This window comes from Vidua macroura, chromosome 3 (genome assembly GCF_024509145.1).
Source record: "Vidua macroura isolate BioBank_ID:100142 chromosome 3, ASM2450914v1, whole genome shotgun sequence".
Classification (NCBI taxonomy): Eukaryota; Metazoa; Chordata; class Aves; order Passeriformes; family Viduidae; genus Vidua; species Vidua macroura.
The window spans coordinates 95116932-95144739 of NC_071573.1; the positions used below are offsets into that span (position 1 = coordinate 95116932).

The following is a 27808-nucleotide window of genomic DNA, read 5'->3' on the forward strand; positions in this document are numbered from 1 at the left end:
CGCCCCGGCCGGGGCTGCGGAGCAGCGCCCGCTCCCGCCTCGGCCCGCTCGCTGCTGGCTCGCAGCGGGGCCGCCCCGCGCCCGCCATGTGGAAGCTCAACAAGAGCAGCAAAGTTCTGCTGGACGACTCGCCCGAGGAGGAGGAGACGCGTCCCCGCGGGCCGCCGCCCGCCGCCGCCTTCGCGGCCCCCCAGGTAGGAAGGAGCCCGGTTCGGAGGGGTCGTGAGGCTCGGCCCCGCTCCCGCTGCCCTGCTCTCCGCGGCATGAGTAATCAGTTTTCCCACCCTGATGTGCCGGTAGGCTGGCCCTAGTCGGAGCTGGGAGTGTTTGAGCGGATCGTGCGACTGTCACCCGGTTTTTGGGGTGCTGACTGGCCTATCCACTGGCCTTTCCTTCCAGCAGCCGGCCTCCGGCGTTTCTGGGACTTGCTGTCCTTCATTCCAGTGGCTTCCTACCGCAGGGTACTTTCTCTCCCAACCCTAGGCAGAGGCACTGCAACCCATCTGTTAAGCACAGTACATTAAACTAGGATGTTTAAGAACATAACTTTATTTACGCATTTGTGTAGAGCTCTGATGTTTTGGCAGGATTGCTTTATACTTTGGTTTCACTAATAGTAGTTCACTATCTTTAAATAGCTGCAATCTTGTTTGAAAGCTTTTGTTGTAAGGTGTTAAATTAAATACCAACAGTGACTTTCTTAACAAATATAACCTGAAGGAAAGGGTATCAGTTGAGTATCAGGGAAAACAACTAAAAAAATGTTTGTTGACTTGCTTTGAAAAACTTGGTAGCAATTAGGTATCCATCCAGCTCAGAAGCCTGTTATGCTGCCCAATACAGCTTAGTTGCTGATCTTCTGTTGCCACAGAGTTACTTTAGATACTGAATGAGAGGTTCTGAAGTAAGCAGTTGCCCGTGGCTGCAAAACAGTGAGGTTTCTTTTCAAAAGAAGGTACTAAAGCCTTCCCAGCTTTCTACTCCATGTTTATCTTGCCTATCTTGCTGAAAGAGCTGGAGTGTGTCTGGATAAATTATCCTCACCTTGAGTTTCTGTGAGCTGTCAACCTGTGTGGCAACTGCTGAAGAGCAGCCTCTCCCAGTCACATCTGTTATTCTCTCCATCTTCCAGTAGCCACAACCACTAGTTTAGCCTTGCTTTGCCCTTGCCCTTGCCCCTGCACAGTAAACAGTAGAGCCATAGCCCTTGCTACTTCTTTGGCAGCAGCTATGGGGAGTCATAGGGATGATTAGGATCTCCTCCTGTGGAAGAGGAATGGACACTCATTTTAGAGACTCCCTTCAGTGGAGTAAGGAGGATTCTGGGGTTTGAGGTGACCTGAAGTATCTCCCCTAACCTCTCATACAACATCTGACCTCTGCTTCCTACAGTTCCTATCCTGAGGTGCTTGTAAGCTTCCACAGTTTGTGCTAAGCTACTGGCTTGTACCATCATAGCCCTTGTAGACTTGCTTACCTCCTGAAACCCTCCTAGAACACCAAAGGTCACCGAAAGCTTCCGGTAAATCCCACTGACTCTTCACTGCTCCTCTTCTCTACCACTAATGATCCAAGCCCCCTTTGAGGCTCCTGACTGTAGCCTCCCAGTCAGGAGAGGATTCTTCAGACATCTGTCCACACAATTCTCCCAGCCCTCTACTTTAGCAACAAAGGCTGGAGTTTGTTTATTTTATTTTGTCCAGTCCAATTGTCTTTTACTGTCATGGGCCTCTGTTCCATTAGTTGAAGTCTCAAGTTATAATGGTGATGACAATGGTTTCTTGTGAAAAAGGTTTGCATGTGAATTTTAAGAAAAATCCTTTTCAACTCCCAGTGGAACTGGGATGCTGATTTTAGTGTTGAGGGGTGGCAGGAGAAAAATAAATGATTCCAAGTCACTAAATGAAATATTCTTGAAGATAAAGGATTCAGTAAGGTTAGCACAACTGTAGTGTAGCTTGGCACAGAGCCTGGAGTGAAGATTATATGCTAATAGTTATTTTGCCTGTTAAGATCAAAATATTTTGAAAGGAATGCAGCACCCTGCCCAAAATACAGGAGTAGTCATTTTAGAATTTGTGTACACTTTAAGGAAGAACAGAGCGTATAGAAAGCCCTGACCACTTGATTGACATTGTAATTCTCATGATCAGAGCGGCTTTTAGGTCAGCCATAGGTACAGTATCTAAACCATGGCTGGGACAGGTGTCAAGGGAATCAAATGTACTTGTTCAGCTTGTTATAGCTGATCTTGCTTTTAGTATTTGAAATTTTTGATGTTTCATCAGATCCTGTTTTTTTCTCCCAATAATATGATTGTAAGGGAGTGAAATCCCATAATGTGTAGAGGGATTTGGTAATGATCTGCACTCTCTTCTGCTGCATCCTGACCTGTGTCAGCCAACCCTCTGGCTTTAGAGGACAGCAGCACCATGAGAGCTTGGAGGAGTTATGGGGGCAGTTCTCGTGGTACCTTAGCTGTGCATGGGGATGCCTCAGTGTGTGTGCGAGTTGTTATGGTACAGCCTGCTGTGAATGAAGGATTACCTCATCAAGATGAGAAGAATCCAGGACATCCCTGATTTTTTATTGTTGGAGCCAAATCTAGATAATTAGTGTGAGTGCTTTTTAGTAAATTAAGAAGCCCAGCTTTAGATCTCATGCAGAAGTCGACTGTTAGATCTAATTTCCTTTTCTAATACATCATTTGGTAAAAGAGAAGATGAATGAGAGTCATTGTGTTTTGACTTTGATTTATGATATGTTGTTTTCCCAACAACCATATTTTGTCTTTATTTTCATTTTTAATAAGCAATTGGGAAGAAAATCCTTAAGCTTCTACCATTCATGCTAAAAATAAGGCTGAAGCGTTTTACTTCAAAGGCAAGAAATTGGTAGTCACATCTATGTCATTAAAGCAAACCACGTTGGAAGTATTCCAGTATAATGAAATGTTGGTGCTGTATATTGTTTCTTCAAAGCTGAGAAAGAGTGAAGGAGTTCTCACTGTGCAACCTAATAATTAGGACATTGCAGTAGACAGCAACAAAAAATTAGTCTACTATAAGTTAAAAAAAAAAAAAAGCCCAACACAAAAAAACCCTTTGTTACTTCAGAGAAATTTTAATCATCCTATTTAGATATGGAAGCCTGATTTGGGCTTAAGCAGACATTTGAAAGTGTAGACATTTGTAGTTCTTAAATAGAAAAGCCTAGTTTGATCTAAAAAAAAAGTTTTGTCAGTTCTAGTTTTGTGTTATACAGAATGGATTGATTTTGTTCCAGGGGAGAACAAAAACAAATTTTAGAACATGAAAATTGCAAGGGAGGGAACTGTCAGCCTCTGGCCACTTTTTAGTAAAAGTTTCTGCATACATTCAAGTACTTTGAATTGTTTACACTTATTTAAAATAGTAAGGTGTTTCCTGAGATAAGAAAGACAAGTAAATTTTGAAACAGTACTTGTGTAAATAAATGTGTGGATTATTGTGAGGCTTTTTTAGACCAGACAGTTTTAGACTGTATCTTCATTTATGCTTTGAAGCATAAGTATTTTTAATTTATGCAATGAAGGTGCTTTATTCACTTAAGTTATAATTAGTGCATGAAGGTAACTTGACATGCATAAATAGTACACACACATGAGATGAAATTAATGTGTGTGTCTCTCTAAAAATATGCTAGAAATGTACAGTGGTGCATGCCAAACTTGCGTTCAGTTTGGAATATAGTCATTATGTTTCAAACTGTAGTTGTTTTTTTGGAAAGGGAAAACTGCTGGGTTTTGATTTCTGGAAGTCATTGTTTTGGCAGTTGTGCAAATTTCTTCTTGATGCAATCCTACCATCTAATAAATTCTCAGAGATGTCAATGCTGTGTCAATATCACATGTAACTCTGACGTAAAATGGAACTCCACGTTAAAATACATCTATATGTTAGGGAAGGGGATGGGTGTCAGGCTGACCTATATTATCTAATGAAACTCTGTCTTTCATGTAAAAATATTTCAGAACCCTAGCCTTGATCTATTCTCCCCAGATTTTTTTTTTTATGTTCAAAGAGAATATGTGCAAAAACATGTTTTATGCTGAATTTTGTTTAGACTTGCTCAGGGTGTTTGAAGGTTGGCTGTACAGAATTTTAGTTATCTCTTTTAATGAAGATGTTTAAGTGTCTGGTACAATTTTAATACTGGCTTTAATCTTGAAATGAGTTGAACTCAGACAAGCCCTGCAGAAATGGGTGGAAGCGGAGCAGCTTTTCTTATGTTGTACTAATACGTTGAATAAGGGTATTTTTTAATTAAAAAAAATAAAGTAGAAAACGTTAATCCAGCTAATGCCTTTCCTTCACTTTCTAGCCATTTCTGTGTGTCTCGGGCTTTGCCTTCAGTACTCTAATAATCCCATCCTGCCTTCTCCTCTCTGCTAGCCTGGTTTTTTTTCCTCTTCATTGGAGTTGTTCTTGTGACATTTCAGTGGCATTTTCCTGGCTAAAATCCATCACCTGTATTCTGTCATCATTCTTGAACATTAGATTGTCGTACTGTCAGCAAAGACTTTCCTGAGCCTTCCTTGGCCTGCCTTTCTTGCTTTTCCTCCTTCTTGTCACATAAAATCTTTCAGCAGCTTCTTGAGTGGGTCCTGTTTCTTTCTCACAGTCTTTCTGGACCTCTACTGAGTTGACAGTGTCTTTTAGGGCTTTTGGCTTTCTAAGTTTTAAATCCTTTTCATTTTTGAGGTGCTTCACTTTTTAATTTATACTGTCATTTTTTCCACAGTTGACTGGGATCAGATCTGTTTCTCACCTCTTATCCCCTCTCTGCTGGCTTATTCTGCCTCTTAAAAGTCCACAAAGCACATATTGTCTGATTGGTCTCCTATTATAGACACCATCACTATATATTTTTTTCTTTCAGCCAAGCCTCTAACCTGGAAGTTGTCGGTGGTTTTTATCTATTGTGTGAAAGAGAATTTGTGTCCTAGACTTTACTGTTGTTTCTTCCATGAATTCCAGGTCAAGTCTGCTTTCTCTCTCTCTCTCTTTCAATTATTATTTTTTCTTGCTGTCTAGACAGCTGAAATTCTTGTGCAGACCCTCACATCCCGTACTGATGGTGATTACTTCCTCTGCAGCTTCTAATACCTATGTTGTGGTTTCCCATCCCCTAGTTCCTGTAAATTCCATTGCTGATATTAATGTTGTTGCTTATGGCATAAAGTTTAAGTCCTCCTCATCCTTCAGATTCCATTTCTTCAGCTGGCCTCCCTTTGTTTCAGGAAATTTGCATTTAAATCTCTGTCCTTACTTTCAAGATTTTTCTTAATACATCCCCTTCCTCTCCCCCATTTGTCACCTTTATCACTTGCATCTTTCCTTGAGCCTGTTCTGCTTTAGTGGCTCTGATTGCCTGGCTTTGCCAGCAGCAGCCATGTCTGCCCTCCTCCTCTCCAGCCTGACGCAGAATTATCCACTCCCACTGATCCACAAACCCACCAGCATCTCCTCCTCTACAGCTTTGCTTGAGATCTGCTTTCCCTAAGTTATTTGTTGCATCTTCTTGGGGTTTTGTGAGGTTTCTGGAGCCATACTCTCCTGCCACTGCTGGACTTCCTACCATAAATATACAAAGTAAAATGTAAATGGTTTTGAGAACAAATTAATCATTTTAATTCTTTACTGTTAAAGTAGGTTTATAATGTTTTCATTGCTTTTATAGAAACTATTTGCCAGACTGTGTGAGGACATCCATAACATAAGTAGAGTTACTAAAAGTTGCTGAACTTTACTAGGTAGACTTTCTTTCAGCTCTGTCATCATCAAAGGTACATTTCCAACAAGTTTTGCTGCTGGTTCTCTGTGAGAAGCTCCAGGAAAATGTCTGTGTGATCACTGCACGTGTGATAAAAGCCACACATCAAAAGGAAGCTGTACGTGTGCTGCTGAACACTGTAACAAAAAATGATGCATTCAGCCTGTTTTGCAGAAACTGTACTAGGAAAATATGGCCATTACTCATCCAAGACCTTTATTGGAGACATGTAGTTTAATGGCAAATTCCACGGTGGAATAAGAATTGTATGTCAGCTACTGTCTTTTGAATTAGCATCTATTGGTTTGTTTTCTGGTTAAGGAAACAGCAAATATGAATTTCTGCTGTGGCTAAGTTGTTCAAAATAATTGACAGATTTTCAGCTGGAAATTTCATCAAAATGGAAAACTTCACTATAATAGTTGATTTGTTACAGAAATTGAATTAAAATTGATTATCTGACCTTATTTGTTTCAGCTTTGACACTGATGGTTTTTTGATCTTAATACAGCTGTTTCGATTTCATGAAGGGTATTTGAAATATTATAAATTACGTAAAACTAAGTTCTTAATGACATATGAACTTTTAAAATATTTTAATTTTTAATATTCTTTCAAAAATATTTCAGAGAAGCAAAGTCTGAGTAAGATGTATTATAACCTCTTACTACAGAGATGCACAGTAATGTAAACACTTAACAGAGTAACCTTGTGTATTGATGTAAAAACAGAGCCTAGGAACCTGGTGTTCCAATGTTTCTCTTTGTAATGCCAATAAAATTCAGAACTACAGAAGTATTCTTGTGTAAATACTTACATTCTGAAATTAATCTTCTCTGCTACACTTGGCCATTTATATCAATTGACAGTAAAAATATGGAAATAATTTAGATATTCTGTTTTAAAATGTAATGGAATGTGAAACAATAACTGAAGTGGTTGAATGAAACAGAGTTTGAAAATGCTAAGCCAGGTCTTAACAGCTGTGGATGCTAAAGAGAAGAGTATCATCTTTATTATAAATACTGAATAAATTAAAATTATTTGAAAGATGAGAACCAGTTTCCCTATGTTTTTACCTCTCAGTTGGTCTGGTGAATAGTAGGCAGTTATGAGAGACAGGAGCCTAGAAGATGGAAGAATTTTTAAATACGTTGGGTTTTCTCCTGTACCTGAAGTAGTCACACAGACTTTTTAAAGTTAGTGGAGTGAAATAAGTTCTTTTAGAAATGATCTGAAGAATTACATTTTAAAAGCATGTTTCCAAATTAGTGTTGTCAATGAACTATATGCCAAAATTAAAGTATATTCTTCAACATACTTATATTATACATTTTCTTTTTCTTTAGCAACAGAAGTATTTTCAGGTTTGCTGAAGACTGGCAGAGGAAACTTGCAGCATACGAGTAATTGTCCCTATTTAGATAATTTATTGTCATAATAAAGATGTTTTTTCTAAGTGTAGGGAGCAATCTGGTGTGGAAAAGTATTGTTTATAGAAAGAAAAAATGAGTTTAAAGTACCAAATTACTCTTAAGCAAGACTTTAGAAATGCCTAGGTTAATACTTTCATTGGTGACATTAAAAGGAAATTTTTAATTTACACCGCCTGCCCAGATGGCTGGTTTGATTCAGTCATTGCTTTAGGGATGTACAAATGGAAGATGGAGATCTAGCAGTAGATGAAATATGGACGAGGCTGATCACATTATCTTCATCTCAGTCTAGGATATCTCTGCCGGAAAGGTGCAGAGGCAATTCGCAGTTCAGCACTGGAGTTTTTCTGCTGAACACATAGCCTCATGTCCAAGAAGAAAGTGATGCACGATTGAGTAATGCAGCCTTTGTTTGTTAAAATTGAAAGCCTTGTTTTTCCTTAAAGGCATGTTCAGTTTTGTGTGGGTGTTCAGGTAGAGTTCAGCTTTGTTTTTCAGTTGTGTTAAAGGAATATTGAAACTAGTAGAGTTGTTTCAGTGCACATTTACATTTGATCACTGTTGCATCAATTTCCTGACTCAGAAAGCATATGTCCATGCATTGAATTTTTCCAGGTGGATATTATAGGTGCAGCAAAAAAAAAAAAAAAATGAGGACAAATGCCACTGATCTTCTACTGATAACTTTCTTCTTACTCAGTGTTTGAGTATATTTTGCATTGGTTTTGATTCGGTTCTAAACTTAGATAAGCAGGGTGGCTTTTGCATTAATAATCACCTTTAGTCTTGTTTATTTTGTTTTACATTATATTAAAATCCATCTCAAACCTGAAGAAATATTTTCTTTTGTTGGCTGTATTTTAAGATGATGATCTGGCTGTGTGATCTCCACTTCCCAATCTGTGTTGTTTCTGGTCAGGCTGTGTATATGTAGTTGTTCTACTGTTTGGTTTGTAATCAGTGTTTTGGGAATCTTTCCAACTTCAGAGATTGACTTTCAGGTTTGTGATTTCCTGAATGATTTTTTCAATTTTTTTTTTTTAACCCTTCCCCTCTCCTATCACTAAATGATTTAGTAGGGTTTGTGGAGTACTGGAAATTATGTTAAATTCTTCCCTGGAGTGTATCTCTTCAGGTGCTCCTTGTTTTGGGATTTTTTTTTCCACTTAAATCACACATTTGTGGTACGTAATCTTATTCACACTTACAGGCATGGCTACCTAGACTTTATATTACACTCAGTCCTTGATGAGATGTGATGATAGGCAGAGGGGATGCAATAAGTCAGTAGAAGGGTGAGAATTTGTTCCACAAGGTCCTACTCTTTTAACAATAGCTTGTTTACTCTTATGTTTGCACAGCTAGTGTGTGTGTGTGTATGATAGGAAACTCCCACAACGGGGCAGAGAAAATCGATAATATATAATTTTACTTACTAGAGCACAAGAAGGGCATGCAGGATGAAATGATGCTTTCATTTCCCTTAACTCTTTGATGTTCAGCATTCTTCATCTTGGACTGAATTATGAAAGTGAATGATCTAAAGAGACTAATTAATTACTTTACCACAAAGGAAGCTGAGGGAAGCAGATTACAATTTTGATCTCTGTACAAAAAGGTTTGTGTGCTAGTTGAATTAGTCCCTTGAGTACCTTATGGTTTGCAGTATGTCCAACAAAAGGGCACTTGTTTCCTTATGAAAACACACTGTGCATACCAACCTTCTCCTGCCAGAACTGGAGGGCTATTCAAGCTGCTGATCAGCATTTCCCACTAGTGTTAGCATTTTCACCTAGAAATATCTAAATACTGTAATGTAGTCCAGGTTTTTCTTTTAAATTGAAGTAAAACAATGAATTGTCATACCTGTAAACCAACCAGACTAAAACACACTGAAATAATTTATAAGTGTTCAGCATCACTATGTGTTATGCAGCATGATAAAGAGTGAAGATGAGCTTTTTTGACATTTAGCTGCACAGTAGATTGTCCTCTAAAGAAAATTGATAAACCAAATCATAGGCTCCCTCATCTCAGAATGGTAACAAAAGCAGGGAAGTTGTATCAGGAGAAGGGTGTAATAATGTGCATCACTTAAAAATACAAATTATTCTGTGGGTAACAAGGGAAGATGGGTTGTAGTGATGTCTCATCTTTCCTCCTGGTTTCTTCTCAGTTGTGGCACGGTCCCCTCCCTCCCTCCCTCCCTCCCTCCCTCAGCTCTTTTCCTCTGTATTTTTTTTTTTTTTTTTTTATGCAAAGCCCATCCGTCCTGCAGGGTGCACAGGTCCTTCCCTGCCATGTGGGTCACAGTTGGCTCTGAACCCCTATACCTGCTCCTCTCCCACTCTCTTCTTGCTGTGTGGCATTAGTCTGCTTCTGTCTGCTTTCCCTAAGGATGGATTTTCCACAAAACATTTTCAAATCTAGTCTGTTGGAGATGACTGAATTCAAACCTACAGGCTGTTTTTGAGCAAAGCATGGGATCTATGGATCCCATCACAAGCACTCTGCCATTATCCAAGTCTCCTTTTTCTTCAGCACTGTATTTAAAAAGATACTATGAATACTTTATTGGTCTTCTGCCCCAAAAAAATGTATTTTAGGGATTGGATTCTCACCAGTTTTTCTTGAGGGTTTAATGAATTTCAGTCTTTGGATTTAATCTCTTTAAACTTCGTGTTGTCCACTTACCATCAGCCTGGGTTGCATGACTATAGTTGCTGCAAACGAGTGTCTCATTCCTTAGGAGGTACCACGTCGTATAACCATGAGTAGTAACGCTATTAATACAGCAACACAGTCTTAGTTGTCCCTTTTTAAAAGAAGCAAATAAATACCCCTTTTTGTCTACTATTTATTGGTAATTACATCTTTTGTTGACAATGATATTTACATTTTATTATGCTGACTCTCTCGCTCTACATGGTGCTCTTTGCATCTTGAGGCTTTCTCCTAAAATTTTTCATTGTGAAAATGCCTTGCACTCTCACTTCCTTGTGCTCAGCCTTGCTAGAGACTCACACTCTATCTTTTTTCTCTTCTAGAACATGATGTCTCTATACACTTTCATATTTTCATTTTCCTTCCTAAGATACTTGGAGAGCTGGAAGAATTGAAATGAGAGGTGTTATTTCTTTCAAAAGTATGAACAGTGTCTTGTTTGTTCTGGAGGTAGTATTGCTCGTTGTTGAAATGATAGTTCTGCCAGCTCTGGATGTCTGAGAATTTCTTCTCTTAACATATTTCCCCTTGGAGATTTCCTAGTTCTTGTTGATTTCTTTTTGTTCTTGGGAAAAATTTGGATAAAACAGGTGATGTATTCTCTAGCTCATGCCATGTCCTAGCCGAGTCTTAAGTTTAGGATTTTGCAATCTCATCCAAAAGTTTGAGAGCTGAGAGTGTTGAGGGGAGAGAGAGAGACTTCTGAATACTGTGTGTGAGCTGTTTCCATTTAAAACATGGCCAATGTTTCTCTTAAAAGTAGAGAAATAAAAAAGCCAAAAGGAGTGGAAGTAGTTGAATTTAATTTGAGAGAACGACACAAATCTTAACGTTTTTGGTGTCCTATCTACTATCATCCTGTGTTAGACAGCTAACTGAATTCGGAAGTTAAATAACTTGTTGCAATCCACAGGAAGCAATAGTCTCATTTTGAATGATAATATGAGTTCCTGACTTTGTGTTCTATCCCAGCAAGTAAATCTGGCTATCTACAGCTCATTCTATTCCAACATACAAATACTATTGAAGTATAGAGCAATGGTCTTCCACTACTCTGTTCTAGGAATGTTCTATCCTTGTCCCTTGTATAATATAAAGTATTGCCTGTCAAGTAAGTGGAAATATTAGGATGTAAATAAATATATATAAAGGAATATAAAGAAATATATAAAAATTGCATGGGATTTGAAGCTGGTCTGTCAAAATGAAGCTGATACATCTGGGTCCCCACATGACTAGAAATACATAATACTTTTGTGCTGGTTTTCTCACCTCTTTCTGATGCTGTTAGCAAAGTGAAGGAGGCCTTTGGCAATGCATAGGAGCCACAATAATGAGTGTTTTAGGTGTCTTGAGATAGGTGCATGTGGAGTGCATATCAACTCCTTAGCATTTACTTTAATTGAAAAAAAAGGAATTGATAAATTTGATTTTTGAAACAGTAAGTGGCTGACATAATCAAAATATGGACCAGAGTGAATATTGGAGATTTAGTGAGACTGCTGCTTCAAAGACACTTTCCACTTTTCTGTTTTAATTATTTTTATTTTTAATTATTTAAATTTTTTCCTGAAACTGGGGTTAAATATTTTTGGTCATATGTAGCTGTTCTGGCTTTGTACTTGGGACTGTTTCTATGTGTAGTCATATGTAGAGGAAAAAAAAAAGGTAACATTTTTCTCATTGAAACACAGAGTGAAGAAATTGGAAATCACAGATTTCCTGAATTCTGTGTCCCACTTCCTTTATCTTTGACCTCTAAAGTACTCCCAGCAGTGATCCTACTTGCCATGTCTTGAAGAGAGCCCTGATAGTAACAGGAGGGCCTGACAATACTAACATAGCAGTTTAATTCAAAGATGGGCAGAAATGCTTCCCTACTGAATAGCCTTCACAGGCATTTAGCACTCTAGTTTTCTTCTGAAATCTACAGTTGTGCATGGAGGGAAAAGAAATGTGGAGGAAAGTTTTTATTTGAGTTAAGGAAATGTAGGGCTTTTTAATGTGAAGGAGGAAAAAATCCTGGGACATTCCTTTCCCCCCAGCCCAGACAATGCATAAACCATCATCAAGCACAGTATTTAGAAACTCAGTGCAGATCCAAAAAAGTTAATGTACTACCATTAAGATAAAATCAAACTAATTGGACTAAATTTTTTATGATGCAAGGGTGTTTCAGGGGTTTTGGTTCTGTAAGGGTTTGATTTTTCATAATTCTAAGTGTAGATTTATATTTTAGTAGTGGTGTTTACTTAGTTTTGTGTTGCAATCATGTTTTTTATGATGTGCGAAATAGAATAAAAGCATTTATGAATAGTCTAAAATGTGTCAGTGCTAATTGTCAAACCAAAACTGACTATGGGCCTTTTTTATCTTTATCCTTCTTTTGAGAATAAAGACCAGTTTCTTCATGATGAAGTTTCATCTTCTGTGTCACATCTTGCAACAAAGGTAAATACCCATTCTTTGAAAATGTAACATTTGATATCATATATATATTTCAGTCCGTGTATATTAGGAAGTTTCCAGCTTTTCATGGACAGATGATTAAGGAATTTATATAGTTCATTGATGATTTTATAATTATGTATAATCCTTGCTCATGGGCTTCTCATTGAAGTAATATTAGTAGTGCGGGATTAGTTGGAAAGCAGCCTTATTTGCTTTCATTAATGAAAAGGGGGAAGGCATCCTGATTTTTTTTTCCTCCCAATGATGGCTATTAAAGCCCAAGATGAAAATATGAAGCCACAGGAATTGCTGAAGTCTAAAGAAGCAGTAAATTCTAGCTGCAAAAGTAGAAGAGTTTGGGGTTGTTTATTCCATTATATGTCCACTTGCTCTCTGACCACAAGAGGTTAAGGATTTTATTTTGTATCTCTTTCAGGAAAGAGAAGTAGGCATGCAAGTTAAATTTTTTTACCTTGATATGTATCCAAGAATCTTCTTTAATGTTCTTAAAATACATTAGTACAAGATGAAAGAAGTGGAAGTTATTATGATAAGCTAGAGCTTGTTTTGAAATTCCATAGGTATAAAGAGAAGTATTTTAAAATATATTCATTAGTGTAATGGGATACTTTGCATTAATATGTATAAAGTGAACATCTGTCTCTGTTACTTCTTTTTGTTCTACTTCAGATGCAGCATGATTTTCTTTGAAAATAGAAGTCAGATTGTACTATACCTTTTTCTACCCTTTTGAAGAAATATATTCTTTTTTATGAAAACATAAATTACCATATATTTTATACCAGATGATAAATGTTTAGGGAGATAATCATAAAACGAATCAATTTTCTATTGAAACTTTTTTTGCCCCTTTCTTAGTCATTCAGGAAGGCTTACTAAGTGTGTGTTCTGACTGAAAAAACCAGAAATGTCACCAGATAAACCACTGCAGTGTTTTTGTCTTTTAAAGTAAAACCCTCTTGTCTTAAAAATGTATTCTCAAGAAAGCACCTTATCCTTCTCATCTTCTCTTTCTAAAAGCAATTCTGTATTTTATTTGGTTGTTCTGTAGTCATAGAAGCTGTCACTACAGTGATATTCCAGAAGTTCTAAAATTTTAATATTTTCAGCTAATAAAAGGCTGAAGAATTGCATGTGTGGCCTTTCCAATACACACGTGTCATTAATAAAATAGTCTCCATGTTGCAACAATGTGGTGACAAGCAACAAAATTCTTGAAGAAGAAGGTAGGAGATGAATAGTGTGTGTGCTCCTTGGGGAGACAGCCTTCCTGGTCTCTTAAAGCCTGAGTTTTAAGACGGTGTTGATGCCCATTTGTGAAGGAAAGCCTTTGACCTAGGTTTGGAGGTCTAAAAGTGGGAGCTAGTCCTGAAGGCTGCAGGTGGAGCTTGGAAAATGGTCTTGGATCCTGCTCTTGCAGGAAGCTGCCCACTGAGCACTGAGGACAGGCTGATTGCAGTGCTGAATTTTTCTAGTTCTCACATCACAGCTCTTTTAAAAGGCAGGTATAGGTGGTTAAAAGGCCTCATGACATCTCAAAGTGAGGAACCATGAGTGCTGCAGTGGTGGTCTGCAAAATGCAGAAATCTGGAACCTGTGTGCACACTCTGCCTGGACGTGTGAATTAGAGAGTAAGTCCTATGAGGAGTGACTGAGGGAGCTGGGAGTGTTTAGCTTGGAGAAAAGGAGGCTCAGGGGAGACCTTTACAACTACTTGAATGGAAGTTGTAGCCAGGTGGTGGTCAGCCTCTTCTCCCAGTTAGCCAGCAACAGGGCAAGAGGAAATGGCCTCAAGCTGCACAGGGGAGGTTCAGGTTGGACATCAAGAGGAATTTCTTCACTGAGTGCATTGGTTAGCGTTGAGATGGGCTGGCCAGAGAGGTCGTGGAGTCACCACTCCTGGAGGTGTTCAAGGAACGACTGGATATGGCACTCAGTGCCATGATCTGGTTAACCACCTGATGTTTGGTCACAGGTTGGACTCGATGATCTCAGAAGTCTTTTCCAACCTAAATGATTCTATGATTTGGCCTCTGAAAAACTCAGTCTTTGGGGGTCTCACTGCCATGCTCAGCTTCTGAATTAAAAGTATAGTAGAAACTTAATCTGTAGTTGTTTTCGGGCCAGATTTTGAAAAGACAACGTTTTGAAAAACAAAATAGATCAAGAACCTTAATGCACACAAACCCATGGAACCTGGTGAGATACATTTGTAGGTCCTAAGGGAGCTGGTGGAGAAGTGGCTAAGCCACTATCTAGCATACTTGAGAAGTTATGGTAATCTGGTGGAGCTCCCGCTGACTGGAAAACGGAAAACATGAGCCCCATTTTCAAAAAAGGTTATAAAGAAGACCAGGGAACTGCAGACCATTCAGTCTCATCTCTGTGCCAGGCACGGTCATGAAGCCAATCCTCTTGGAAACTATACTATGGCTAATGAAAAATAAAGAAGGAATTTGTGACAGCCAACGTGGCTTCACTAAGGACAAATCAAGCCTGACAAATTTGATGACCTTCTACAACAGTGTTACAGCATTGGTGAATGAGGGAAGAGCGACTGATGTCATCTGTGTGGACTTGTGCAAAGAGTTTGCACAATATCCATGTCTTTAAACTGGAGAGATGTGGATTTGACAGATGGATCATTCAGGAGATAAGAAATTGGCTGCATGGTCACATGCAAAGAATTACAATCAGTGGATTGATGTCCAAGTGGAGGCCAGGGACAAGTGACATTCCTGAGGGGTTGGGATTGGGACCAGGCCTGTTCACCATCATTGCTGGGGACATGGACAGTGGCATGGAGTGCACCCTCTGCAAGTTTGTGGATGGCACCTAATTGTGTGATACTGTCAGCAAGCTGGAGGGAAGGGATCCCATCCAGAGGGACCTTGGCATCACAGAGGTGGGCCTGTGTGAACTTCATAACTTCATAAAGTTCAACAAGGCAAAGTGCCAGATCTTGCAGCTGAGTCGTGGCAGTCCCAAGCACAAGTACAGGATGGGTGGAAAATTGAGAACAGCCCTGCTGAGAAGGATTCGAAGGTGTTGGTACACAGCAAGAACCATTAGTTTGCGCATCAGAAGCTGGCTGGCTTGAGAAAATCCCCACCACCACCAATGCTTTAATATCTATCTGTAAGGCAGATTTGGAGGGGAGTTGGTTTTTAAATTTTGGTTATCTGTCTTCTCGCTCATTTTAAAGAGGTTTTAATTAAAGAATGCTTCTTTAATTAAAGCTGATTGGCATTTTTTTAACAGTTAAACACTTAGTTGTAACTTTATTGAACTGTAAGGTACTTATATGGAAAATAATTATCTCTAGCTTTCTATTTTAGCTTCATTTTTTTAGGGGAGGAGTGAGGAATCTGTGGAACAAACAATTATTTCTTCTCAGTCAAGTCAAGAGGAAAAACTGTTATTTTTGTTTATATTTATAAAAAAATTCTGCAAGTGTTTTCTGAAGTGCCTCTGCTTAACTGGAGAATTTTAATTCACCAGTTGTCAATCCTCTGTGAAAACAATTATGAAGGTCAGGTGAAACATGGTCCAAATATAAATTTCTGGAAATCTCATTTCATACATGCTGAGCAGTGCCTTTTTAGGGATTAGTTGCTTAACTACACAATGGTATTGGAAGTGCTGGTTCTCACTGCAGGTATACAGCAAGAATGCCCTGTAATTGCTCATTTTGCTTGCTAAGACTCTATCATGTGGCTTGTTCTAGCCCACAGAGAGTGATTTCTGTGCTCCAGAGCCCTGCTGGCCTGGCAGTCAGGAAGTAGAAGAGTCTAACAAGAATATTCTGAAATTACTGGTACCCACTCCTAATGCAGTCAGGGTAAATTCAAACATAATTGAATCTCTTGCTTTGTAAACTGCTTATCTTGTACCTCCAACTCTGTGACCCAAAGCTTGTTATTTTTCTTTGATTTGATTGAATTCTGTGCTTTTTTATCTCTCCCATTATAAGATGTTAACCTGTATTAACCACATCCATCTGATGCACAAGTTTACCTGTTTACAGTTAAATATACGCCATCTTCCTCTCAGTATATATCCATCTGTATCTGCATACTTTTTTTGGGTGCAATAAACTTTTGAAATTTGCTTTTAGTACTGAACTACTTTAATTTATACCCAGCTGTTGGTATTCCTGGTTTGTTGCCTTTTATGCTAATATTTCATGAACCTTCTTGCCCTCTAGCAAAGCTCCAATTATCAACTGTTTACCTTTGACAGTAAAATTAACTTAAAAGCCTTCCTAGTGATGCTTTACTGTTTCCCAGTAGACTTTGTGATTGTACATTTGCCTGTTTACCTATTATGGGAAGATAGTCATGTAAATATCAGAGTTTGTTGATGTAGTGAAAAATGGTGTCCTTAAAGTAATTTTTGGTAATAATATCTATCAATTTTGTAGGAGACCTCCAATTTAAGAGGTCCTGACCCATTCTGGGGCATTTTATAAAGTTAATTAGCAGTAGACATTTGTTCCCTGTTTTATCTAAAGAAAGAAAAATCGCAGTCAACGTATACAATTTGTATACAGTTAATTTACTTGAATCACTACAGGTAACAGCTGAAGTATTACTATGAAGGTTGAGATTGGAGTGGAGCTTAAGTGTTTGAGGGGAGCCATCATGTATGTACAAAGCTCTGATTATGGAAGAAAGCTGATAGATGACTGCAATTTTCAGAGGGTGCTTCAGATGTTACAATAGTTGCTGCTACAAAAAAGGTGCTATTGCCCCTAAATTCCAAATACTTTATCTTTGATGAATTGATTCTTAGCACAAACCTAAAAGAATGCAAAAATGAGGGAGTTAGATTCTGCTGGCTTAAGTAGTTGAAGCAGTTTTCCACAGCATCACACAGGTACAAAACCATAGCATAAGGAAGGCAGTATCAGTGAGCAGGCAGTGGCCTGGGTTGACCCTTTTCAGCAGCAGCATCTGATAAAGCAGATCTGCCACCTTGTGATCCTCTCCCTCTGGGGATCTGTCTGACAGATGGGCACCGATACTGGAGCACTGGCAAAGCAGAGGGGAGAGGAGCGAGCAGGAGAAACAGCAGACAGCTTGACCAGGGATACAGACCACATCCTTTGCATGATGTTCTAGGAGGACTGCTTGTACTTCCACTTTCAGATGATACACTAATTAAATGGCAGCTTTCTCAGGGTGGAACAAAAGTACGTCACAAGCTAGAAAGAATTAAAGGAAAAGAATCTGTGCGCTGGTCTTGAGCTCTTAAGATACCAGCTGGAACAAACCATGATGGCTTCTCAATGGTTTGCTGGTTGATGGATTAATATGTATGTTGAATTTAATTTTTACTGATTCTTTTAGGTGATTGCACAGGACATTGCTGCACAGGTATTCCCAACCTAAAGTGGAAGATACAGGAGAAAATGTATTAATTGCTGTCATAGTCAAACAGCTATGAGACCAGCCTGTATTTCTACTTCAGAGAATACCGAAATGGCTTCTTCAGAAGTTCCTGCTTTGTTTCTCATTGACATTTGAAAAATAGTAAACTGCAGCATCCAATGTGGTCTTATAATTCCAACATCTGATGTTACAGCTGTAGTCAGTAATAGTGCTCTCTTCCTTAATAGTGGTCTTCCTTTTTTTTTTAGCTGTCCCATGAGCATTTCACTGATTTTTTTTTTTTTTTTAATCCTTGTTTTGAGTGTACACCTGGTTCTATCAGTCAGCTTTGATTTTCAAAGATCACCTACTCCAAACTCAAGCCCAACCCAACAGGCAGAGAAAGATGCAAAGGTGGCAGTAGGCATGAATGTGATATTCCTGAAAAACCTTAAACATTAAAGGGAGGCATTCTAGAGGTAGAAGCAGGGTCAAGTGACCTGACAGGAGTATAGATACATTCTTTGAGTATGCAGGGATGGGGTTAGAAAGGATTAAACTCACCTAGAGTGAAATCTGGTGAGCAATAAGAAAGGTTTCTGCTTGTACACCAGCAGCAGAGAGAGTGTGAAGAAGATGGAGCCTGACTGTTCTCAGGGTGGTCAGTGAATAGGCAAGAGAAACTGAAATAGAAGAAATATAATTTAAAAATAGGAAAAAATGTTTTCAACATGAGGATGTTCAAGCCAAGGAACAGTTTTCTGGGGAGGCTGTGGATTCTCCAGCTGTGGAGATACTCAAAACCTGGCTGTCCATGATCCTTAGCAATCTGCTGAGTGTGACCCTGCTTGAAGCAGTGGGGTTGGACTAGATGGTCTCCAGAGGTCCTTTCCAGCTGTAAAGGATGGAATTTCTGTGAATTCTGGATGTTTAATTATTTCTTTTTTCCAATGGCATAGGGAAAAGTAGTTTAAAGGTTTGAGAATATAATCAGGTCAGTTACATTTATAAACCTCCCAGGAAATTTTAGGAATAGTACTTTTGTGTAGAGACTTACATACTAAAAATGATATACAGAGCTTCTGCCAGTGGATTGATGCTTTAAGACCCTATCAGTACTGTGTTTTCATACTTTGCATAACTTTAGTAGTTTTACATAAAACAAGTCTCCAGCGTGGTGAGGAGTCAGCTTACTGAAGTGTTATCTTTACTTACTGACCTTCCTTTGACATCCATTGCAAGGAAGCTAATTGTTCTGGGATATGGGTCTTTCTCCAGGTGCTCTGTGAGGTTGTAAGTGATTCCCAACTGATTTAGATTCTGGCAATCTGTGACTGTGGCAAAAGGAGATGGTGTTCAGGGAGAGCATAACATGGCTGGGTTCTAGGGCCTCTTCCCCTAACATCAAGAATCATTGTCTTGAGGTATTAGAGGGTGCACCCCTTGGGGATTTTCATATATGGATCTCCTGTCTGAACTTGTCTAATTCTTCTTGTGATGGTTCCCAGCACATTTTGGCTATACAGCTGCTGCATGTCAAACTGATGGTTCGAGGGAATGGTGACTTCAAGATCTTAGTGAGCTGTACCTACCAGCTGATACAGTTGTAACTGTTCCAGCTGCACTCATCAGTTGGTTAAAAGTGTTCAAAGAACTCTGAAAAGAAACATGGAAATGCAGCAGGCTGTTCTGAGGAGTTTTGTTATTATGTGTCAGCTATATTACTGCAGAAGTCAAAAAACAAGATTGTTGCCTTAAAAACAGTTCAGTGGTTACAAAAAGCTTCTGGAAGTGTGAGATGAGTATTTGACCTCCTCCTTCACTAAGGTTTAAATTCAGGAGTTTGCCACCACTGACAATCAAGTGTGAGATGTTCCCTCCAGGTCGGTGCACTGAAAAGATGCTTCAGGAGATCGGTGCCAGTGCAGGCAGGTGTAGAAAAGGAGGCTTAGGCATGGTAGGCAGAGGTTCTGGTTTTACTCTTGCACTTCCTGGTTTCTTTCAGCCGAGTCTGTTTAATATGTAGTGAGCTTTGCACAATGAGTTGTATTTACATATTGGCAAAATATGGTTTACTTGGACATTGGTGTTCTTATGCAGATTATCCTGACAGTGTTTCCTTTGGAAACCCCAAATAAGTAAGTAGTGGAAGTGTATCTTAAATGTTTAGTGTACATTTCTCCTAAGGACTAGTTGAGAGAAGAATAAATCCATTACAATCTGGTTATTAGCCTTGTATATACCTACCAAATGCCATGGACATGAAAATATTGAAGGAATGGTACAATATGTACATAGACAATGATTTATATACAGGTAGAAAGAGTGCAGAGCTTGTAAAAGTTTATCCAAAGACCTGCACATGCTATCTACTTGTCAATGAATAGAAAATTTCTGATTATTGTTCTTAAAGATATCTGTGAATCAGAACTGGACAAATGAAATAAAATATAAAAAATCTGAAGTTAAATTGTATGGAAAGCTTCTGTTTGATTTTTTTTTTTTTTTTTTGGTTGTTGTTTGGGTTTTTTGTTTGTTTTTTGGTTGGTTGGTTTGGGTTTCTTTTTTTTTTTTTTTTTTGGTTGGAGGATTGCTTGGGTATCCAGACAGTGCAGCAAAGGTTGGAATTGCATTGGCGATATATGTATGATGTTCTAAATTAAAGAAAGTGTATGTACAGATATATCCTTTTTGTTACATTGGATGTATGTGTATAAAGACTTCTCCCCAAGCATTTCATCAATGAAATGTTGTTCTTTAAAGGCACAAATAATGTAAATTAAGCCTCTCCTATGTCTTAAATTGCCAACTGAAAACTAGTAACAAGGTGGTTCTATGTTTTTATAATCTGCAAATTTATTAGGTGGAAATGACTTGATGAAACATCATTTTTGAAATAAGACAGCTTATCTATGAATTGCATCATCCAGTTTAAAGGGTAAAAGAGTTTTTAAGTGCAGCTTGTAGCTGTGTTTCTGCCTTGGTAGCAAAGGTTCCTTCCCAAAAAGGCCTGAAACAATAGAATTTTAGTAAGATAACAGATGAGAGAGTCATGGAATGGTTTCGGTTGGGCAAGACCTTAAAGATCATCTAGTTCCAACCCTCTTGCCATGGGCATGGACACCTTCCACTAGACATGATTGCTCAAAGTCTCATCCAACCTGGCCTTGAACAATTAGAGGGATGAGGCATCCACAACTTTTCTGGACAACCAGTTCCAGTGCCTCACCACCCTCAAAGTAAAGAATTTCTTCCTAATATTTAATCTAAACCTACCCTCATTCATCTTAAGGCCATTCCCCCTTGTCTTATTACTACATGCCCATGCCAAAAAATCCTGCTTTTCTTGACAGCTGTGGTTTTGTTTTGATTATTATACTTCTTAATGTATATTAAGAAGTATATATATTTTATATATATATATATATAAAAAATATATATTTTTTTTAATACAGTCAAGTAACACTGACAGACTATCACTGCCATTCTTACTGGATCTTGTGAAGAAGAGCAGCAACCTTCCTATTCTGTGCAGAGCACACACGTGTGTGTTTTTGTGAGCATGCTATCAAACTAAAAATATCCTATACCTAGTTATTTTGCCTTGAGGGAGGGAGAATCAAGCCTTTAATAAAGTTAAAAAAGTAATTTATGCTGTATGCTTAATGGTCACAGTAAATTTAGAGAACACACTGTAGTGCAGCAGTGCCACATCATACATTGCACTGGTGAGCCAGTGTTCTTGCCCTTCTTGCTTGCAGGGCAGGAAGTTGTAATTTGGTGGTTACAGAGAGGGACAATATGTGTAAAGCAGGTTAAATCTAAAGAGTTTCATAATGTATGTGGCTGTCCTGTCTGTTGACTCTTTCTAGACATGACAGCTTGTTTCATTTCATGTCTACTGAAGCCCTTTAGACTGTCTTTAAAGCTGCCTAGATTCCCTTCTTACTGCGATACATTAAGATGGAGCCCAGCTGTTCTCGATGACATCACAAAACCACGGAGGGTTTGGATTGTTTTCTCAACAAGGGAGAGCTCTCGCTGCAGTAACCAGAGCAGCTCTTTTCCCAGGCATGGCCATCCTCTGCAGGTCCATGGAGTCACTCACTGCCAGTGGCACCACGTGCAGGGGACACAGCCACTGCTGCCTGCCAGCCCCAGTGGCAGCAGTGGCAGCCCCACTCTGTGCTTGTCAGTCTGTCACCCACACTGATGAGGATTTACTTCTCTCTGTAGGTTCAAGGTGCAAGTTTCCGGGGCTGGAAGGAAGTGACATCTATGTTCAATAAAGATGATGAACAGCAATTGCTAGCAGGATGCAAATCTCCAAAATCCAAAGGGTGAGTAAAGCCATTTGGTCTATCTGCTATTAAAATACACTATTAAAATACCGAAAATAGCTGTGCAAAGTAATGGAGCTGGCTGCTGAGAAACAGCATTGTCCAACTGCTGGAAGTCAAAGCAACACAGGAAGTTTTATGGGCAAAGCTATATATACATTAAGCTTACAATGAATGAGGCATGCATGCTGTATTAGGAAAGGACAGATGATGTTTTAAACATTTTTAGGTTTGTCAGGAAGTAAAAGGAATTAAGCTGCATAATAATTTTTTTTGCTGTGGAAAAGTAGTAAGGCTTATGAGTAAAAGGTTCATTCTCACACTTTCAGTTTCCTCTTAGGGATTAATTATGGTTGAGTTTACAAATTCCCTTTTTTACATGCCTTACTCTCTCTTTTGAAGTCTTACTACACCTAGAAAGGTTAAGTGGAGTAGCTGTACTAGGATCTGCAAGGCTTCCCTGTTGGCACTGAGCTGTGTTTTGGCACAGCTGTGTGCTGGTATGGTGAGGGCAGCTTCCTGGACAGAACACACTTCCAGGACAGACCATCTTCCTGTTACAAGTATCTGTAGGCTTTACCTACATTTGCTACCCCACTGCCTTGTTACAAACCAAATATACCAAATATTCCTGCCAAATATTAGCTTTGATAAGACTTGCTGTAGCAAGCTTTGTCTCCAGTTTACTTTGAAATAAATGTTTCAAGATGCAACATCACATATGCATATAGGGAGTGTATGTATATAAATAAACAATTTAGAATATAAATCCATCTATTTTATTTCCATTTGAGCCTCTTCCATAAAACTTCCCAAAAGTTCCTATCTACTAACCCTGTGCAATTTTATGGGTGTTATTAAGATGCTAGGCTCTTGTAACAATACTTTGCAATTGATGCTGAATATAAGAATCAAGTAATAAGGTGAAGAGAGCAGAAGTATGATAACAGAGTTACCACCAATGTAGAAAGTTTTTCTGGTATTACTATGAGAACTGCCTGTTTTTTAAGTTCAGGATATTTTTCTTTAATTATATACAATGATTTTTACTTTACTTTTAAAGACCCATGCAACTTTTAAGCGTGCTGTTTACAAAATACAAGAAAAGTGTTTGGTGTCTGTGGTTGGTTTTGGCAAGATAAAAATTCTGAGGCATCATAAATTCAAAATCCAGTAAAGGAAAAGTGATTTTTAAAGGTATTGGTTGAGTTGCTTCTGGGTAAATATGATAGAGCTAAACTTTCATTAATGGAACAAAGCTTTTTTTAATATAAGTATTTAAAAGAGATTCAATGGTTGGTATAGTTGTGGCTAAGGAATTGATATGCTACTATAGATAATGTTTTCAATTTGCTTTTTAGCTCATTGAACCCTAAAGGTTGTGTCTTTCAAGCCTGGTGTTCAACCTTTCCTTGTGGCCCATTATTTGATTATATACATAATCCTGCATATAAAGTTATGCATAAATATTTGACATTCTGTAATTTAAATATTTCACGCTGCAAAATTATTCAGGTTGAAGATTCTTAAGGGGATAAGAAAAGTAATAATATGAGTAGCCTTTCAAATCTCTGAGAGAGATGTTCCAGTTATGTTTTGAGTTTGGGAGGAGCATTTTGAGAGTTCTTACCAGAAATACAAAACAGCTGTTATCACGTTATTGTGTGGATCTTTATGAAAATATTAATAAAAAAGCCTGGTATCTTTAAAGTCCTAATACTGTGTACATCAACTATTCTAAGGTATAAGGTTTAACTGGTAAGGTGGTAGCAGGTATATGAAACTGAGTAACATAGTGATGTTAAAGCTGGTGTTAGAACATTTTCATATTCCTTCTACTATTGTAGTCCTAGGTTTTTTAAATTTTTTTTTTTTTTTTTTTTTTTTTTTTTTTTTTTTTTTTTTTTTGTTTGGGTTTTTTGGTCAAAGTCCTAAATTGTTCAAATGCATCCTAAAATACTTCGTACATTTCCAAAGGCAGCTCTGTGGAGTTCACCCCACAGGAATGGGGTGGGGATGGTGGTGTGTCAGTTCTCTTGTAATAGAAAATGACCATACTTGGTCCTCTTCTGATTTATCACTGCAAGATTCTGCTGTGTTTAGGTTTATGTGTATGTGAGGACATTTTTCCTGAAGCTGACAGCAATGGATGTGCTGCCACAGGCTGACAATGATTAGTACTCTTTACTGTGAAACATAATTTAATTGTGTTTATTAATAACTGCTACATACATTCTTAAATGAAGGAATTAATCACAATATCATTGTTATTTTCTAGAACAAACCTAAAATTAAAGGAAGAGATGAAGTCTGAAAAGAAGCCAGGGTTTTGGGACAGTTTGGTGATAAAACAGAATGTTCCATCTAGAAAACCAGATGAGATTGAGGGATGGGAACCACCACAGATTACCACTGCTGACTCTACCAGTGATGCAGCAACTCCTTTAAGTGACTATACAGCCTGGTCAGGCTGGGAAGATGAAACCAAAGGCTCCACAAAATACACAAACCTGGCCAGCTCAGGAAACAGTTCCAGGTGGAGTATCAAATCAGCTGGCAAGCTGGTTAGTATTAGACGTCAAAGCAAAGGTAACCTTACTGACAACTGGGAAGAACTAGAATGATACTGGTAATACTGGTGAAACACTTTATACGTAAAAAGAGAACAGTTCCATGATTTACTCACATGTTTAAACCAAAATCAATTCTGCTCAATATTGCACCTTTATACAGTACTTTGTTTTATTCAGATTGTTACAAATTTTTGCTCACCTGATAGTAAATTTTCTTATTACATTGTTGATAGCTATGTTTTCCATACTGAAAAAAAATAGAGAATCTATTTTGTGCCTATATTTCACATTCAGATTCTGCAGTATGTCAGATTGTTGGTTTTACCAAAAAAAAATGTAATTCCTTAGTGAATGTATACACTGGTTGTAAATTTGACTGCCTTATGAAGGAACTGCCACTAGCTTGAGGTCCTGCTTCTTTTCTGGTATTTGAGGGCCATTCAAAATTTTAGTTTTGATGCTGTCCCTTTTTAACTAAGAATACCAATCTGTCACTTGCAGGGAGAGTGCTTGTACTTAGTACTGTTTTCCAAATCTTCAGCCTCAGCTTATGCTTCAGCTTGTGCATACAAGATGCTTAGTGTCACATTGTGCTGTACTCTGTGTGACATGGGAAAATACTATTCTGATGTAATTCCTTCCCTTACAGGATTGTCACCAACAGTCGGGTCAAATAGGTCTTCCAGAGTTGGGGTTTTTTTGTGTTTTAGAATTTTTTTTCCCTGTGTATTTTTGTGGGGTTTTTTTTTTGTTTTGTTTTATTTTTATTTGGTTTGTTTGCTTTTGTTTAATATTGAACTTCTTTTGACAAAGCTAAGGTTCTCAGTTTTTAAGATGCATGTTATGCCAAAAATAGAAATTATTGAAAATTTGGAAAACAGCATTAAGTAGAGTGTAAGATGATCTCGGTATTCTGGAGGAATATTGATTCTGGATATAGGAATAAGTTGCTTATTATGGAAGGGCATATGTTTTCATTGTTTTACAATAGCTGATCTTTGTTCTACAAAGAACTTTTTTGGTTTTGACTGTGTTTTTCCTTCCTTCCTACTGCATAAGCAATGATCGAATTATATTCCAGCATTTTCAGGGTAGCTGAGTAACTGAGCCATTGCAAGTATGTGCATGCACACAACTTCTGAAGCATTTTTGTTGAAAAGTTCCATCTTATTAGCTACTGATACTTTAATTTTTTGATAAAAGAAGGTGAAATGTTAAACTTGAGATTTGAAATGTATATATGACTAATAAAAGTGCCTCTTTTTAGCATATTGTCTCTCACTAGTGGTGCAGCTGATGTCAAATCCAAAGTCAGTTTCTGTTTTGTTTATATGACCCACACAAAGACTACTTTAACATTCATGAATAAAAATCAAACCAAAAGTTTCATAAGAAATGAACAGTAGGCCTTTTCTCTCCAGGTTCTTAAACTGGTGTAACAGAACTGAAACTTGACTGTCTAGCAATATGGCCAGTGCAGTCGGAAGATGAAGCTAGCATGTCAAAGAAAATCAGCATTTTTACAAGAAAGTATAGACCTTTATATAACAGATGTCTTGTAAACATATTTTTGCAAGAAGCTTATGCTGATGAAAAGGGATGCATGCAATTTTTTTCTGAGCTTGTTTCTGTTACTGCCACATTACTTCTCCCTTAGCTCTCTCTTTCTCCTCCTCCAATTCATGTGTAGTTTTCTGGCTTGCAGTTCCTGCACAGCTATTTTTTGGAGATTCCTTCTGAGATGTGCCAGGAGGGAAAGTGTAGCAAAATGGTTTTGGAAGGTTGGAGTTTTTTTCCTAATACTGATAGGATGCTAAAAGACATTGTTCTTAAGTTTACCAAAAAGAACAGTGATGTGTTGTGCTACAAAACAGAATCTTACAACTGGCAAATATACTTGTAAAATTTGCATTAGATATTAAAAAGTATTAATAGGGGAGAAAATGTTAGCATTTATATTGCATTGTTTAGTCTGTGAGTAAATTCTCTTTCTGCCTTGGGCAAGTATGTATGCTGAGGTTAATTATAGGAAAGAATTAGTATTCTTGGGTAAAGTATGCTGCATTTTATAGTTTATGGAATACCCTCTAAGGCATGAGCTAGTATTTAATTTGGTTGTTGGTACTGATCTGAAAGAACAGAAAAAGATCTTTTAGCAGCCCTTAATATTCTCAAAGACGGACTGAGAACTTTTAATTTCATTTTTGAAGACACTATTTATACTGTGACCAGTAAGGGTTTTGCCTTGCACATTATACTGTCAAGTGCCTGTTTCTCACCTGTGTTTGATGCACAGCTTAACTGCAACCTTTTTCAATTTGTTTTTAGATGTATGATAAAGAATATGCTCACAAATATGAAGCCTATTATAAAACAGAAGTGGGAAATTGAGATATGTAAAATTTCAGTTTCACTCCTAGTGATGAAAGTTTTGGTGTGCTTTTTAAGTGGTATTTCCTCAGAAATAACCATTTTAAGGATCAACATTATTAAATTTAATATAATTTATTGTTATGCTTTAATAATGTGTTTGTCTGTTGAGAACTCACTGGTGTGAGCTTTCCTTCTCTCGTGTTTATAAATGTGTCTGAATTTTCAGAATGGGGTCCTTTCATCTTTTACCTTTGTTAGATGCTTAACTACATTAAATGTTATGAGCTTAAGCTATACACAGCTCCATATGTGGAATAAGTGTAGAATATGTCTCTTAATATTTGTTTTGAAATTGCATTTCAATCTATGTGAAATGTTTTAGAAGAAGGTAGCATTAAGATGGTATGATAAGATTGCACAAAATAAAATATAGTTTATATTGCTTTCTCGTAGCCAATCTGCATGATTGTTGGCGTGGTTTTAACGGGAATTAAAAGCTTTGTGTGGCTGTTACTAGTCACTTAGCTCTGAGCAAAGTCCTTTCTGAGTATTTTTATTTATTAGCATCATTTGCAAAAAGAAAAGTAGTATTTTCCATATGAATAAAGATTTAGTTTGAACTGAAAGAACTTGTTCTTTGACTTTTTTTTTTGTTATTTGAATTTGTCATGTGGATATGTTTACATTTGCTTGGACAGTTTTGG

The 27808-nt window shown here is 37.9% G+C and overlaps 1 protein-coding gene across 1 annotated transcript; it reads left to right on the top strand.

Moving 5' to 3' along the window:
* TDRP (testis development related protein) lies at positions 1 to 27547 on the top strand. Its single transcript, XM_053974278.1, has 4 exons — positions 1 to 194; positions 12366 to 12425; positions 22055 to 22158; positions 24437 to 27547. Exons 1-4 carry the CDS (start codon positions 87 to 89, stop codon positions 24780 to 24782), a joined length of 618 nt encoding a protein of 205 aa, XP_053830253.1. The 5' UTR covers positions 1 to 86; the 3' UTR covers positions 24783 to 27547.
* The last annotated feature ends 261 nt before the right edge of the window (positions 27548 to 27808 follow it).

Coding starts and splice junctions, on each gene's coding strand:
- TDRP (XM_053974278.1), top strand. CDS start 87: ATGTGGAAGCTCAACAAGAGCAGCAAAGTTCTGCTGGACGACTCGCCC. Junction 195..12,365: donor CCGCCTTCGCGGCCCCCCAG/GTAGGAAGGAGC, acceptor CCTTCTTTTGAG/AATAAAGACCAGTTTCTTCA. Junction 22,159..24,436: donor AAATCTCCAAAATCCAAAGG/GTGAGTAAAGCC, acceptor GTTATTTTCTAG/AACAAACCTAAAATTAAAGG.